General features: G+C 39.7%; 2 protein-coding genes across 5 annotated transcripts in view; one reads left to right on the top strand and one right to left on the bottom strand.

Annotated features, from left to right (window-relative positions):
- MAPK8 (mitogen-activated protein kinase 8) overlaps positions 1-13,955 on the bottom strand; it is a 53,952-nt gene extending 39,997 nt beyond the window's left edge. For 3 of the 4 annotated variants that reach the window (XM_026050300.1, XM_026050306.1, XM_026050319.1), the window contains exon 1: positions 13,894-13,955. The gene's annotated coding sequence lies outside the window, so the exon portion shown is untranslated. Of the gene's footprint in view, positions 1-12,240; positions 12,342-13,893 lie in introns of all 4 variants that reach the window. The other variant, XM_026050311.1, reaches the window with a different exon arrangement.
- The window catches only part of FRMPD2 (FERM and PDZ domain containing 2), a 52,251-nt gene continuing 49,816 nt past the window's right edge, over positions 13,057-15,491 (top strand). Inside the window, exons 1-2 of the mRNA XM_026050452.1 lie at positions 13,057-13,180; positions 15,019-15,176. Of these exons, the coding sequence (XP_025906237.1) occupies positions 13,057-13,180; positions 15,019-15,176 (282 nt within the window). The remainder of the gene's footprint in view (positions 13,181-15,018; positions 15,177-15,491) is intronic.

Genomic DNA, 15,491 nt, shown 5'->3' with positions numbered 1-15,491 from the left:
ATTTGTTTCCTCCCCCTTCCTCTAAACTTGCTCAATAAAACCTTTTAGTTAAACAAAGCAAAGGTCAGGAGTGCACTCACAGTTCTTATTTAGAGAGTGCCTCCATTACCATCTGTGAACATCTGGTCATTAAACATTGCCAGTTTGTCCTCTATTTCGTGAATTACTTATTTTTTTCACATCCTCTCTTCTTGTATCACAGGACAACACATAGGAAGATGCATTATAGGAATACTGCCCATGATTCAGTTACCTATGGGAGCAGCAAAGCTAGAGTCAGATAGCACAGACATGAGCTGCTTGTGCATGGGGGCTACTCAGATCAGACCTAGTGAATGTAGACAGTGATGTGAAGATATTGATGTGAAATACACCTGACTGCAAAGTCTAAAACAAACTCACAGTGTCACATTCCCATATTACTTTGCTAGGCTAAATATAGATGACTGGATCAATTCCAATCTGCTTAGAAGCCACATGGAAATTAGTCTGTAACTTCTGTGTATACTGAGTATAGGGATGATGCACAGAAGTTTATTACCAAAAGTCACTAGGTCTATATGATCTGGGCAGTCTTGAAACAAAAAGGGAGATATCTGGATCCTTCAGAAGGCTCAAGCTATCGCTGTTTATCTCTGATTGCTCAAGCACTTCATGGTCTACTCTATAGGACTCTGAAGTAAAAAGCAAGTAGAACTAAAAGCATTGCAAGTCATTTCTGACCTCTGACTACAGCTTTGACAGCCTATCTCATCCAGCATCAGCAGAGAAGTAAATAATAATCTTCACTTTTATGTAAACTTTAAGAGCTTCCCACACTTAGCTTCTATGGGATGAAAAGGCATTAATGTCAGGGAATAATTGGATTCTAACCCTTGTCAATTCTCAGAAAGCTGAGCGGAACATAAGGGAGATCCTAAGCTCCATCCAGCAGTTCCTTCACTGAGATAAATAGTCTTTCATCTTGTTAACCTTCTTACATAGTAGTCCAGTTACATAAACTTTGCCACAATCGCATACATATGGCATTTGTATACAGTAAGGGATTCAGTGGGGGAACTGAATCAATTCAGTTGAAGCTTTCACATTAACTCACATGTGTGAGTTGAAGCTCACACATTCTGAGTTTAGGAGTCTGAGCTGCAGAGGTTCATACAGCTGGGATGCTAATCATTTTCCAAAATAGCTCTGTTTTCAAGACAGTTTTTCAGGCAACCCAAGTCATAATTTGATTTCGCTGCGTTTGGAACAACTGCTTACAGCAACAGAATCTGCACCAAGGCAGATCAGGTCAGGCTCATGCTTTTATGAGAAGAATAACGGGGTCTTCCCTCAAAGAAGGGGGCATAAATTATTTAGGCATTTTGATTAGTTAATCAAATCTACCTTTTTACCTGACATAACGGGAGCATGTTCACACAGCACCTTATTTTGAGCAAAATGAGTCAACAAGTCACTCAACTCCAGAAATATTACACATTGATCCACTTAAGTCAAATTCAGTAGTGAGAAATGCACCATTATAAATAAGTTCATATCTCTTCCCCTGTCATTAGCTGAAGGAACAAGTACAAACTTCTGTGTTACTTTCTCCAGGTATGATCATATTGAATGATCAGGCCGAACATGTCACAAGGTGCACGGGTGGCCGGGTTTATCATTGATAACATTTTTCCTCATCCGTTAGTATTTGGACACATTGCAAGGGCTTTGTTTGGGACTTGAAGAGCAATGTCAGTCCCAGCAACCACCAGAAGGGTCACCGGATGCTCTCTACCAAAAAGCTGCTAAAATTATCAGAAAATTGTGGCTTGCTGATTTCCAAATGTTTTGTTTGAAATGGATACAAGGATTTTTATGAAATATAAATTATTCTTGCCTGGATCCCTGGAAGACTATCTTTAAGATTTACAGACTAAGACCAAACTGAGAAAGAAAAATATTTTGTTGCTCTAATGAAAATGGTACAGTGGAGGAAAAAAAAAAGCAAAAAAAAGTGTGGTGTGCCTAGAGTGAGAACTGGCAAAATGGATCTTTTCAGGAATATCCTGTGTAAGGCAACACTGCATTTGTCAGTATCAGGAGAAGGATTTGCAATGATAGAGATGAGGCAATGAAAGCCCAAATAATTTTTGTTATCCAATTAGATAACAGCCATAGTTCTTAAATTTTATTCAGAAACATATGCAAGGATCCAGATACACTGAAAGGGTTGACCTAAAGGAGAAGGCGAAGCTGAAGCTGAATCCTAGAGTATGGGCTTTAGACAACAGTAACATCAATCATAGCAACTAAGAAAGGAAAAGGGAGAGATGTAAGGTCATTTTTTGGCTGCGTTAAGCTTAAATGACTAGTTACATGGAGCCAGGCAAAGAGAAACAATCCAGGATTGTCATTTGTACGTGAAGAGAGAAATATACAGTGGAGAACTGTAAGACACCTATCTGAGATTGTAGTTAAAACTGCATTTGAAAAAAAATCACATTGCTCAGAGACAAAATATAGCGAGCAAAAAGACAGAACAGATGGAGCTTTGCGGAATCCTTACAGAAAGTTGGAGGGAGAAAGTGAAGGATCTTCCAATTACTCCCCAGAGGCAAACTTACGGGCAAGAACCAAGAGCAGAAAGGGTCTTAAAAGTTTGGGGAAGAACAAGACATCACCAAGGACAACAGAATTACATCAAGTAGTATAAGGATCTGCAGTAAAGATTACTTCTGATGATAAAATAATCCCGAAGGCAGAGTTTGCTATTGAGTTCACATCGGAAAGCAATAGCTTTGAACCCTGCAGGAATGAAGTACAATGCCCCCCACTCCATCCCCCCCCCCCCCCCCCCCCCCCCCCCCCCCCCAAAAAAAGAACTTAATAAATCCAAAAGGACTTTCATTTATTTTTGCTAATGTGCTTTTCACTTCCTTATGCCCAACTCAGATGCACCTTGGGGCATCCCCAGCAATCCCTGAGCACAGGCTCACCCTGCAATAACTACCTGGATGTTTCAGATCGAGCACTACAACACAAACCAGTGAAATCTCTTTCTAGCTTTCAGGGGGGTTTTGTCGTTGTTAGTTTTTCCCCTGCCAGGCAGACCATGCAAGTGTCAGCTGCCTTGCTACTGGAGCCTGCAGGATTTGGCTGGCCACAAAAGACACCCTGGCCCTCTCACATGGCCCCGTGGCCTTGGGAGCTTCCTTCTGCCTGGCCCAGTCAAGGGCTGAAAGTGTCATCAGCCCACAGGGCTTTAGACCCAGCGCTCCCGTGTGCGTCAGGTAATCCAATTGAGCTCTTACATGTTGACAGGGCCACGGCTTTACACTGAGCCACTTCCTAAAAGCTGGCGCTATTACCTGGCGGGTGCACTGTCAAAAAGAAAAAAAAAGAAAAGAAAAAAGAAAAGAAAGAAAAAAGGAAAGAGTTACAGAAATGGAAAGAGTGTAAACAGCTTCAGCAGCCATGACTTTGCCCTCAACTCCAAAGCAGGAGCTGCCAGGCTGGGCTTGCAAGCAGGAGAAGGAACTTGATTGTTTGCTGGCGTAGCCACTCGCCAGAGCACACACTGCTTAGCTACGAGATATAAACAAAGCAGGAGAAAGAGAGAAGAAAGAAAGAGAGAAAAAGAGGAAGAGGGCACATATAAAGCAAGAAGACAACAAAGCAAGTTCTGAATATGTCTTAGGTGCATTTTGTAACTATGATGATCTAAACTGCATTGGATATTGGGGAAAAATATAGACGATTTGGGATTAATCTGAATGCAGCGACTGTTCAACTGGTACAGGTAGGTTCTTATGTACTTTTCTTAATCTCATTATCAATAAACATTTGCTAATTCATCTTCTTTGCTTTATACAGAGGTATCCAATATTTACTCCCCCTTTTTCCTTTACATTAAAGCTTTTCTTGCTCGTATTAAATGTGGTAACATAGGATCAGGCAGACTGCACTCTAGGACATCTGTGCTCAGTCTCTCCTGCAGGACAGAGAGAAACCATCACCTGTAACAGGCTTCTAGTTGCAAAAATTCAGAGAACCTCAGACTATTGCTATTGAAAGGAAAAGAAAATGGCTGAATTAGAAGTGGCTGAATGTTACTGCTCTTATGGCAGAGATACATTTTTGTATCTGTAATAAGTTACTTGAGTCTACTGTTACTAAAAACAGCACTGAACTCCAAGAAACCCAAGAAAGTTAAGAAAGTTCTGTTGTGCTGATTACAGCCTGGGACTACATAATCTGGATTAAGAATTTGGTTTCCCAATTTATTCGCTGCTACCCTCTCATCCATTTTTAAGCAAGTCTCTGTATCACAGCTTGCTGTTTTTGTAGAAGCCCTGGTATATGCTTCACAAACATTAATCAACTAGAAATTTTTAGATAAAAATTTGAAAGGAATCCAAATAATGGTAATTTACTACCTGCAACTAAAGTGCCTCACTGAAGACTGAAAACCACATTGTCCTTGGTGATGTGGTAAGGGACAGAACTGAGACTTTGCCAGATTCTAGAGCTGATCAGCAGCAGAATCAAGGACAGAACCTTTGGGTCTCTCTGTGCCGCCAACAAAGGTAACTGTGATTCTCAAGGGACACAAACTAACTAACATTTTTGTCTGACAAAAATGACATATAGTAACAAACATAAAAGAAAAATACTATCATCTTATTTGAATTCTACTGTCCCACTGTTTCTGGAACTGCAGCAGCAGACAGTGTGCGTCTGAAGCTTCAATCTTTGAAGTATTTAGATATTAACAGCATTAGATTAAATTCTAGGCCATCAGGAAATTTGTCTTCTTGTAGAAGGTACTTTTCACCAAAAATGTATAAAAAAAAGGAATGGCAAAAGTTCAAGAGAGAGAAGCACTAAGATGTCTTCTGGTTTGACTCAGCCAAAATGGATGACAGGGTATGTAAGCTTAGCATGAACACACACAGGACCACTTTTTTTTTCTCCAGAGTTATGCACTGAGATATTTTATGTATTGTTATTGAAAGAACATCCATTGCAGGCTGAATGCAGACAGCAAAATATTCTCATTTGCAATTTACAGGAAGGTTCCCATTGAAGTGAAGGAGTCAAAATTTAGCTGTGTAAGCCTTGTTCTGTGGGATGCTGGGTTTTTTTTTCCACATTTTCCCTTGGCAACAATAACATTTTGGCAGCTCTGTGTCTTTCTGAAACAATGTCTATAGATCTTGTACTAAAACCTCATCCCTTTTAACACCCTTGCCACTCAGCCCATAAAATTCAGTAGAGGGGCATACAACCACACAGTTCAGGACTCAAATTTCACTCCTCTTTCAAAAAAATTGGCTTTCAAAAGCTGGTCTTTGCTTAGAGGTCTAATCATGACTTCCAAGCAATGAAATTTGTCTCTCCTCAGAAATGAAATTTTATTTCCCCCCCACTCCGAGTGCTGAATACTTCTTAAAGGTCTAATTCTCCTACTCCTTCAAGGGTATGTTTCTAGACCAGAAATAATACAAATAATTTGACATTACAGGGTGTTAAGATACTGTACAACACAGGCTATCACTACAGCTGTAACCTCCACGGCATAATCTTCCTAAGGAAAAGTCACATGCTTGGCAGACAGGCACCTCCCCTAGTGACTTGCCAGTGTTTACAGATTTGGCTCCTCCTGCCTACTTTATTTGAACACACATTCTTAATACTGTTTAGTCACATTCTAAAACCAGAATGCTGTACCCCTCATTTCTGAGTGGAACTTCTTACTTCATAAGATTCATATCTGTGTTACAGGGAACACAACATATATCTCCAAATTCACAGTAACAATTGTTCAGTGAGTTGGAGGATAAAAACTATGCATTGAATACATGTGAATAAATCAGTTTATGACTGAAATTAACAAAAATATATATTTCATTCTTTTCCAACTTTCTGTCTAGCTAAAAAACACAGATATTTTAGAATTCAAATATAGTAGGGTACATTTAAGCCAAGTAATTAGTCCATATGCATTTATCTATTCACTTGTTATGTTTGTATTTCCAGGTAATATCTATGTTAAATGCTGCTATAGATGATAGCATATACTATAGACAACTTTTAATATATATTAAAGGGTTACTGCAGTGATCCTAAGAGACATAACATACACAGGATACTCAGAGTATAAGCTGGACATTGAAAGATAGAGAAGTACTCAGCAAAGTAATCTATATTCCCTAGGTAATTCCAGTCTTTTTTCCCCCTCTCTAAAATATTCATACAGTTATGATTAAGACATTATACTTGCTTTTATTTTAATTTCTGTATTTCCTCTAAGATTATCACTAATGATCATTAGCTTGGTTATAAAAACACCATTCCCTTAGTTCAATTTTAACTACATTAATAATTTTTTTTGAGAATGTTTGTATTTTCAGTTTTAAGGGTTATATTTGAATAACATCTACAGACATTTATATATTTATATGTAATATACTTAGCTGTCATTTCTTAGCATATCATTTTATACATAAATGACAAGTGTATATTTTATTTTTTCATAAGAATGCTGTTACACACAAAATGTAACCTGAACTAATATACCAGAGCTGTCATCAACACAGTAGATGTAGTTAGGCCTCTAGTCAAAGCGTACATCATTCTCAACTATTGACTATAACTCAATTACCGACTGCAAACATCTGCTTTCCTCTATAGTCAATTGTATGTTACAGTTTTGTGGACCGAAACAATCACATGCAAAAGAAACCAGGCTTAGAGTTCTCATGGATAGACAGATGGGTCTCAGCTTCTTCAGTATCTTATGATTACCTGCTCCTGGTTATCTTGTAGATTGACACCTCAAATACTCCATACAGCATTACAAATTACAAGCCTGGGATTGTTTTTAAAGGAAAACTTGTAGCCTTGGGCACCAAAAGATTGTGATCCTCATGCAAGTTATTCATTTAAGAGTACTTAAGAGGACACACTGTTTAATAACAGAATTATTTCACTCATCCCAAACTTTCTTCAGTGAATTTTGTAGATACCCAGAACCAGTCTTATGCATCTCCTAGCCTCTAACCTTGTGTCTTCCTAAAATGTAAAGTCCTCCTTCATATCCTGATATGGTTCTGGCCCTGTTTAACTTCACACCTGATGCTGTCCCTGTCACCATGGCAGTGAGTGACTCAAGGAAGTCAGGAAAACATGTGAGCACTGTATTGCTGGGCTCAGGACAGGCCTTCCTGAAACACTGTAAAGCTACTGTGGAATCATCAGTGATGATTTCAAAACTGTGCTTCAATTGAAATGTTATCAGTAGTTCTATTTTTTCAATCTACCTGATTTCGTGACCAGGTCTTATTTATTGCTTTTCAAGTTGCCAGCATAGGCAGTTGTCAGAGCATCTGGTTTGCCCTTAATCAAATATTGTGTTCTCATTTACTCATGTCTTCAATGACTTCTGAGACCCACTTCTGAACTCCTATGTGATAAAGATGCAAGGATACAAACTCATCACTGGGTTACTCCTAAAAAAATAAAGACATTCAAGGCAGAGTGAGAAGGATGTTAACTTTTGAGGGGTGCAGAAACACAGAGGAAAAGCAAGAGACAGGATAGACTGATTTTATTAATGTAGGCACTGTCACCTGTTATCCTGCTAGTCTCTCTTTCCTACACAGAGTGTGCTCAGAAAACGTTATTTCATATATTAACTCACAGTTCTGCACCTCATATGAAGAAAATGAATGCTGCTTAAAGTGCAATAAATAGCTGTTTTTCATCATACAAGATGATTAAGAATTACCAAATATATGTCCTAAGCACAACTTATTTCTTCATTGCAGGCAAATTATTTGGAATTACAGAAGTCTTCAAGGGAGACAGAATCTACCAGGGCAGAGCCATGTGGACACAGTGGGGAGCAGAGCAGGCAACTAGTATGTGGGAAGCAGGGAAGAGTAGAAGGACTCACCAAATGTGCACAGCTGAAACAGGGGATCTTAAAAATCAAGCTGTTTACTTCAAATACTATACACAGAAATAATTTAGGTTAATATAGAAAACTGAAATAGTTTGCGCTTATGGAGCTTCCCTTTCCCGCTATGTATGTAAGAATAGTGAACAAAAGTCTAGACTCAGTAATGCTGCTAGGAACTTGCTCTGGATTGATGGGACTGGGATTTCCCCCCAGGCCTGCAGTTCTGAGACCTTCACAGAGTGCACTGAGACCTCTGACAATGCAGCAGAAAATAGCACCTAGTGCTCCCCTGATGCCACCTGAGCTGCCTCCAGGGAGATCCATGTGTCATTCACCCTGCTGGGATCTAGACAGCAGATGTTGCAGGGCTAAGGCAAGACACACGACAGCCATACATTCCCCATCATTAAAATCAGCCTGCTAGCCCTCCAACACCTTAGGAAAATAATATGTTAAGTTCCCCTTTGTCTGGCATTTGATCAGGTTAGATCTGAAAGCAGATTTACAGAGTAGCAGCTGGGGTCCTCTAGCTGAGTTTTTCATTCCAAAATGTGTTTTCTTTAGCTTCATCCTCCTGTCACTGCCCTCGGGAAGTTTTGCCATTGGGTGTAAAAGAGCAGGACTGGGTCCCCTTGTTTTTGCTTGTTCTGTTACAGGAGGCATTTTTAGACTATAGGTAGTAGCTGAGCCTTAAATGTAACTTAAATAGCAACTGTATAAGTGATCTCTGATGATGTTCCTGAAAATGAGTAATGGAGATGCTTTCACAACTGAGTGTAGCAATTAAATTAAGCAAATTGGTATTAGCCAACTTCATGTGTCCTCAGAGGTAACAAGTATTCATCGGCCTTCAGAACAGCTGTGGGCAAACAGCATTTTCTGGACACAGTGGTACAGATGCAAGCAGTTACACTCCAGACCTCCCATCTCACCTGCCAGTACAGATCTACAACCCCCATGTCCCCTTACCAAGGTTGGGGCTGATAAGCAAGTCCCCTGCAAGACCCCCTATGGGTCACCCTCAACGTCAGCCACCTGTAACAGATCAGTTGGAATGGGTATTTATGGTCAAACTGGAGGAGAAGACACAGCAGTAAAATCTACATCTGCGTGCACTCTTCAGCAATTTAAAAAGTGGTCACGTTTCCACCCACGTATTTTACAATATACAGGATAAGGTAATGAAGCAGGACAGGCTGCTTGGTCAGAGGAAAGGCAAGAACTGACAAAAGCAGCTTCCTGGCAGTAAAACTGGAATGGTGAACAGCATTTCTACTGAGGCAGAAGCCCTTCAACATTCTTGGTTCTTACACAAGGTCAATCTTTTGTTTTCTGCTGCTTTCTGGTGTGCTCATACACAAAGCTTTTGCCAATGCTTTAGTTTCCAGTTGTCTTTCAAGATATACAAATGGAACAAGTGCTTTCTTGATTGACCCCCTTAAAACTACAGCAGAAACAAACCTGACCCAGTAATTTCAAAACCTGAGCCCAGTTCCACCGTCTTCAGTCTTACTCACTGCTGTATCCTACAATCCCCCCCTTTTTTTTTTTTCCAAATCTGATTTTTCACCACCATCCAGGGAAGGGATTAAGAATTTTATTCCATAGCCACTGTTTTCATGGATGAACCAACATCCCAGTAAGCTTTACATGAAAAGGTGTGCCCTTTACCTAGGAACCTAGATGATCCACTACCTCTTGAGGGTGTTTAATTCTCAAGTGTTTGAAAGGGAAAAGTCAGTTTTCCTACCCAAGATTAATAATTTTAGCCCCTTTTTCCTCTGTGTAGAGGAGAAAAAAATTAAACGTGAAAGTTGACAAAAGTTCCCTTACATATCACTGAATAAGAACACCAAATCTAATAAAGTCTAATTGCACACAAAGTGACTCAGACTTTGACATTAGTAATGTCTGATTGTTATTAAGAGTCAAATCCAGATATAAGAATTGTAGTTCATTATCTTTCATAATCAGTTCTATTACCTTCATTGACCCTAGATATAAATGACTGGAGAAAAAGGTTGCACACAGGAAATATACCAAAGCAGAATAAAATAGATGACATGTAATGAGTACGTGGATGTTTGTGTTAGAATGAAGGGTCAACCCCACCTTAGTTTGCTATTGATATTTACATAAGCAGAGTAGATTAATTTCTGCCCAGGGAAGGGGAGAGAAGGGGGAAATCATTTGACTTGAAGAGGTCTGTGTAATGAATGAACTTGTGCTGTGAATACTAGAATGGAGAGAATTCTTCAGGCCAATTTTCCTATCTAGATGGCACAGTAGTAGTCTCTGCCTTCTTCCATTTGTTTTTGACCTCAGCAACCAATTAGGCCCTGAAGGGGTGTAAGAAAGGTTACTTTTCCAGGCCCTAAAATATTAACCTCTGTGTCCTGGCCAAATTCCAGGAGGTGATTACCTCCTGCAGCCCTAATTCCTCCCCAGAGGCTCATTGAGATCTAGCATCATTTTTGATGTGAGTTGGTACTGTGAATAACTAGGTCTCTTCTTGCAAGGTTATTGCTACCTTTCTGCTTCTTACCTCCAAATATATCTGCTCTGCCTTATCACTTGTACTTGTCTGAACAAGGACAGAATGGCTTAGTTCTGGATCACAGATTTTTCTGAAACGAAGAACCATGAATATGTACAGTGCTACAGTGATAATATCACCACTATATTACTTTTAGTCTCAAAACACATATGCAGTCTGGGTTGGCTATTCAAAAAATACATTTTTCCTCCACTCAGTCAATTATCTTTTTGTGACATATCACCTCATGCTAATCTTAAATAAAAATCAAGAGCATAATCCACAGCTACAGGGCATTTGAGTATAAAATCAACTGTCAATTTGCTTATAAAGCAAAACACTGCTTAAACATTAACTATGAACTATCATTAAATCAATAGCTTATTAACATCAAAAGCACACATATAGGCATATGACCTAACCATTTGTAAAATAAATCACTGCTAATTTCATTTAATTCCTACTTACTATTAATCTGAAATTCAAGATTTCTCATAAAAATGAGAACTACAAAAGTGAAGCAGCTCAGGTGTAACTGCCAATTTTACTAACTCCATAAAGCAGAAAGACCTGGATTCAGGATGGTTGCTTATCAAGTAATTTAAGCTAATGAGAAATATCAGCACTGAAATCACTGTGTACTAAGTACTTCCATTTAAAACAGAAACTACAGTCCCCCTCCTCAGATACAGTCACAGATAATATTGCAGTAAGGGTAGCCTAGTGGATTACTCTTATGGAGAAGCTACACAGATTCTAGCTGTGTGGATGTGAATTAATTGCTTAGTTCCAGTACTACAGGGTTAAGTGAGATGCTATCACAGTAATTTATTAGGAGGGATGGCGATGGCTTAGATTAAGCAGATTTGTATGTCTCTTCTAATTAAGGTTAGGTTCTTAAGAAGCTTTACTATCCCTTGAAGCTACACAGACTAAAATTAGTCCTGGTTCCATTTAAATTGTCACTAGGTTGGTCCATAATCCTGTGGTGACTGCAGTTCTTCCTCTGCTGTGACTCCTTGTCAGACAGCACAGAGCTCCAGGAAACAAAGCCTAAGCACTATCTATTAATCAGAAACAAGTTGATCCTGCAAAACTTTGTAATAGTCTCACAGTGACCCCTTGAAGACTACATAATAACTGGGAAACTGGCAAAAAAATCAGTTACTGGACAGTAAATACTATTACAGGGAGAGGAACAAAGCACAGCAGTAGGCGGGCTGTGTACAGAGAAGGAGCTGCTTTCAGGCTGCAGGTAAAGCTGCATTTTGAGCTATACCTAAGGACAACCTCCTAGCATCCTCAGAAGATGCTTTATAGACAACAACAGAGACACAAAGCAGTACATGGATCACTTCAGCTTCCTTCATTATGCCCCTGTTTACACAGCAGACAAAACCTTACAGAATTCACCACCCTAAGATAACAACAGCAAAAACAAACTAATTCCAGAAGCTTTTAGTCAAGTTGAAGCTTGGATTCAGTCCTCCTTACAGATGTTGCAGATCTAGAGCAGCTCTATTTAGATCAGTACACTACAAAAGTGCAGAATAGTGAAATCAGACCCATGTGTGAGTAACAGAACCTTCCTTGACAATATTTAGTAGGTTAAAACCTTTTGAGAAAAATAAGCCTTGAAACTTCAAGTGGTAGATCAGTCTCGAGTTGCCTGAGATTAAGCAGATACTTTCCCTAGAGACAGTAAATTCCTGTTTATTACAGAATATCCTCTTCTAAATCATCAGATGCAACATCTCACCTGATACAGGAGTGAATGAGCCAACATTTGCCAGTAGCCAGGTCTTGTGCTCCTGCTCACGTAGGGCAGTGTGCTGGGTACCACTGCATACTAGTCAGCAGCTGGCAAGAGGAATTATCTTTTAATCGGTTTCACCAAAACAAAGCAACTTTATAAATATATCAGTATGAATGAACCACAGGTTCCATGCCTTGGCTATTGGACCAACAAGATCTCTCAGTAAACTTAGTGAGAGTCTCCAAGCTTTTAGCTATTAGCCTGCTGAGCAATGACGAAAGGAAAAAAAAATCCCTTTGCTTGACTATGTTGATAGGCTTTTGTCATAGAGCACCTCTCGCTTTGACATTCCTTTTCTCTTAGGATACTTCCATATTCCTGGAGAAAAAAAGCCTACAGGACTACACTTTATCACTGTCTCACTTTTTTTTAATTGAAAAGAGTATCCAATTAAGGAAGAAAATAGATGTCCTACCATTCAGATGACCACTCAAAGTAAACAGTAGAACATTCAGGAAGGGTTTCCTGAGCAGAGGTGATTCATCCCACCCAATTTTACAATGGATCACAAAGGGAAAGTAAAAGAGAAGTAAAAGTGCTGGGAAAGACAACAGAAAGTCCTTTAGTTCAGCCCCTTTTCTTCCCTCTTGCTCAGGTTAAGACATGCATATACTGAGCCTAACTTCAGCAATTAAAGTGACAGGGTGCTGGCTCACAAAGGAATTTTTACTAGAAGGTTAGAGCTGTAGGCACTACAGTTTGCTTTGAACAACTGAGTCCCCTGTAACCTGCCCCACTGTGTTTTTTATTGCAGCAGGCATGAGCAGTTCCTGTGTGACACTGGCCGAGGTCCTGTGGGCAAAGGGGAGCCCTTTGGAGGAAGAAGACCTATGGGCACTCTTGTACCTGGCCACAGCACAGCTTCTCGAGGACCTTCACAAAGGTGGGATGAAAGCTGCCTTCTTACTTAGGAGTTTGCTGAGGAATCTTTGAGAGCTGTAGCTACTGGCCCCGCACGCAGACTGCTGCACCACAGAGAGCCTCACACCACAGTAGTGTGAGCTTTTTCCTAAACTGCATATCAGAAATGACTTCATCTAAGGATAACTGTAGATGGCAGAACGGGTTAGAGGAGTCCTTCTTAAAGTCCAAATAACATATAACCTCACAAAGTCCAGTGAGGGACAGGATCATATCCTTCATATACTGATAGAACAGGACAGACAAATCCACATGACTCCTCATTCAGCCAGCAGAAACTTTCAGGAGCAATGATAACAACAAAACCATGATAAATGCAACCACAGCACAAGCGAGTAACTTGTCAGGCTGCACTTGGAGAACTGCTTATGACAATGAATAATTCTTTTGAGGGAGCAATGCATGAGATGTATTCTTACATCATAAGGACATAAAATTAGAATATTAAATATTAAAAACAAGTGAAAACAATTTCTACTAGAGCTGCAGAGAGAAACAGGTTTTTATGGACTGGACCATTGTAGCAGGGTAAATAAACAGTTCTCCATGATCTAGTGATCATTTATAGGCCCTAAGAATGCATTAAAGAGTACACTATATAAAACATCCTCACCTGGATAGATTCAACTCAGACTAATCAAGGCTTATTAAGTTAGTTGCAGATGATAAACTTACCCTATGCTCTTCATAAGTTTAGGGCATCAAGATCAGAGGATAAAGAACAATGACAAGAAGTAGAGAAGGAGAACCAGGGGGCTTGTAGGTCTGAATTAAATAGCCAGGTAAGGCTGGAGGGCCCAGGTGAGGGCCATTAAGATTTAATAGTGTCATGAAGGTCCTAGCAGATTTGGGAGTCTACTTTTACCCTTGTAAGGTTTTTTTTTGTTTAAAGTCTTCTTTTTATTTCTTTCAGTTGTTCTGAGGTGCAGCTAGAAAGCTTGAATGTAAAACATGTCTGCTCTTGGTGTTCAACGAACTCATACAACAGCTTGGGATGTTGGATAGTTTTTCTATCTTCTAGCAGAAATGTTGCCAAAGTTCAGGGCAGTTGGAAAGGAAACACATACTAGATCATAGCTCTGGGACTTGTTTCTATGGCTAGCTCAGTTTCTGTTAGGCTGGTAGCCACTGTAGCCTCCTCTGCATCTGTTTCTTCACCTGTACAATGAGGACGAAAAGACAGGACTTTGTGGTAAAGTTACTCAGCTTTGCTAAACGAAATGAACTGAAAGAGAGATTTCTAAAGTGCTCATCTTACTGACTATAAACAGCACCTGGAAGAAAAAAATATCCCAAGGAGGAGATTTGTACCATGGTCATGCAATTTAATTAAAGCTCTTAATGGTCATGCAATTTAATTAAAACTCTTTTGTAAATGCCAGCTTCAGGGTATTCATATTTCACTGGAAGGAGCATTATGCTTTTCTGAGCTTTGCTTTTCTCTTAGCTTTGTATATAAAAGCCTAGTAAATATTACAAATTTAGATGTTAATTTAATTCAGAATCGCCATGTACAATGTGATTCTACCTTTTCTTAAGCTTCGTAAGTCCACTGAAGTTGGTATATTTTGTGTGTGTGTGAAATGATGTGACAGAGAGAACAGTTCTTTGACCATCACTGAACACCAGGGGAAAAAGCAGCCATGCACAATGCACACTGATTTCACTGACTCCTGAGTTTTTCTTCAGAAAACTCAAGTGATAGATTTGGCTATGTGGTTGAGATGCCAACAGTATTTTTTTTCTCAGCACAGTCAATGCAACAGTAACAACTCCATGGCTCTCTTTAATGTTTTTCAGATCCCACCATCTGGGTGATTTGCCCATGGTCAGTGCTACTGTCTGCTGAAGGAAGTCTGTCTTTCCAAAACCATGCATCTCAGTCAGAAGCTGTCCCTTTCAGTGCACCCGAATTGCTCCATGGGCCAAGTAAAAACAAGCACATTGGACTAACAAAGGTGAAGCACTTTAAAATAAATCAGGCGGGTACCTCAGGAAGACAAGCTCGTGGGTTTCAAAGTAGCAAAACCAGTGTCTGCTACCACCAAACCCCACTTCTGATCACACTAAGCAAACTAAGCCACAGTTAGAAAATTTTATACAGAATTAGAAGCCCGCTATTAGATTAGAATGAGCGTCAGCCCCAACAAGAACCTTGAATATAGTTCTCCGTATCTGCAGAAATGTGTTATTTGTAAAGGTCCCCAGAAGAAAAATGTTATGAACGTGAAATCTCCCAAGTTACGGCAATACCCATCCCAGAATCAGTGGGC

This window comes from Nothoprocta perdicaria, unplaced genomic scaffold (assembly GCF_003342845.1).
Source record: "Nothoprocta perdicaria isolate Ctin4 unplaced genomic scaffold, notPer1 scaffold_110, whole genome shotgun sequence".
Taxonomy (NCBI): domain Eukaryota; kingdom Metazoa; phylum Chordata; class Aves; order Tinamiformes; family Tinamidae; genus Nothoprocta; species Nothoprocta perdicaria.
This window is presented reverse-complemented; position numbering and strand designations above follow the sequence as displayed.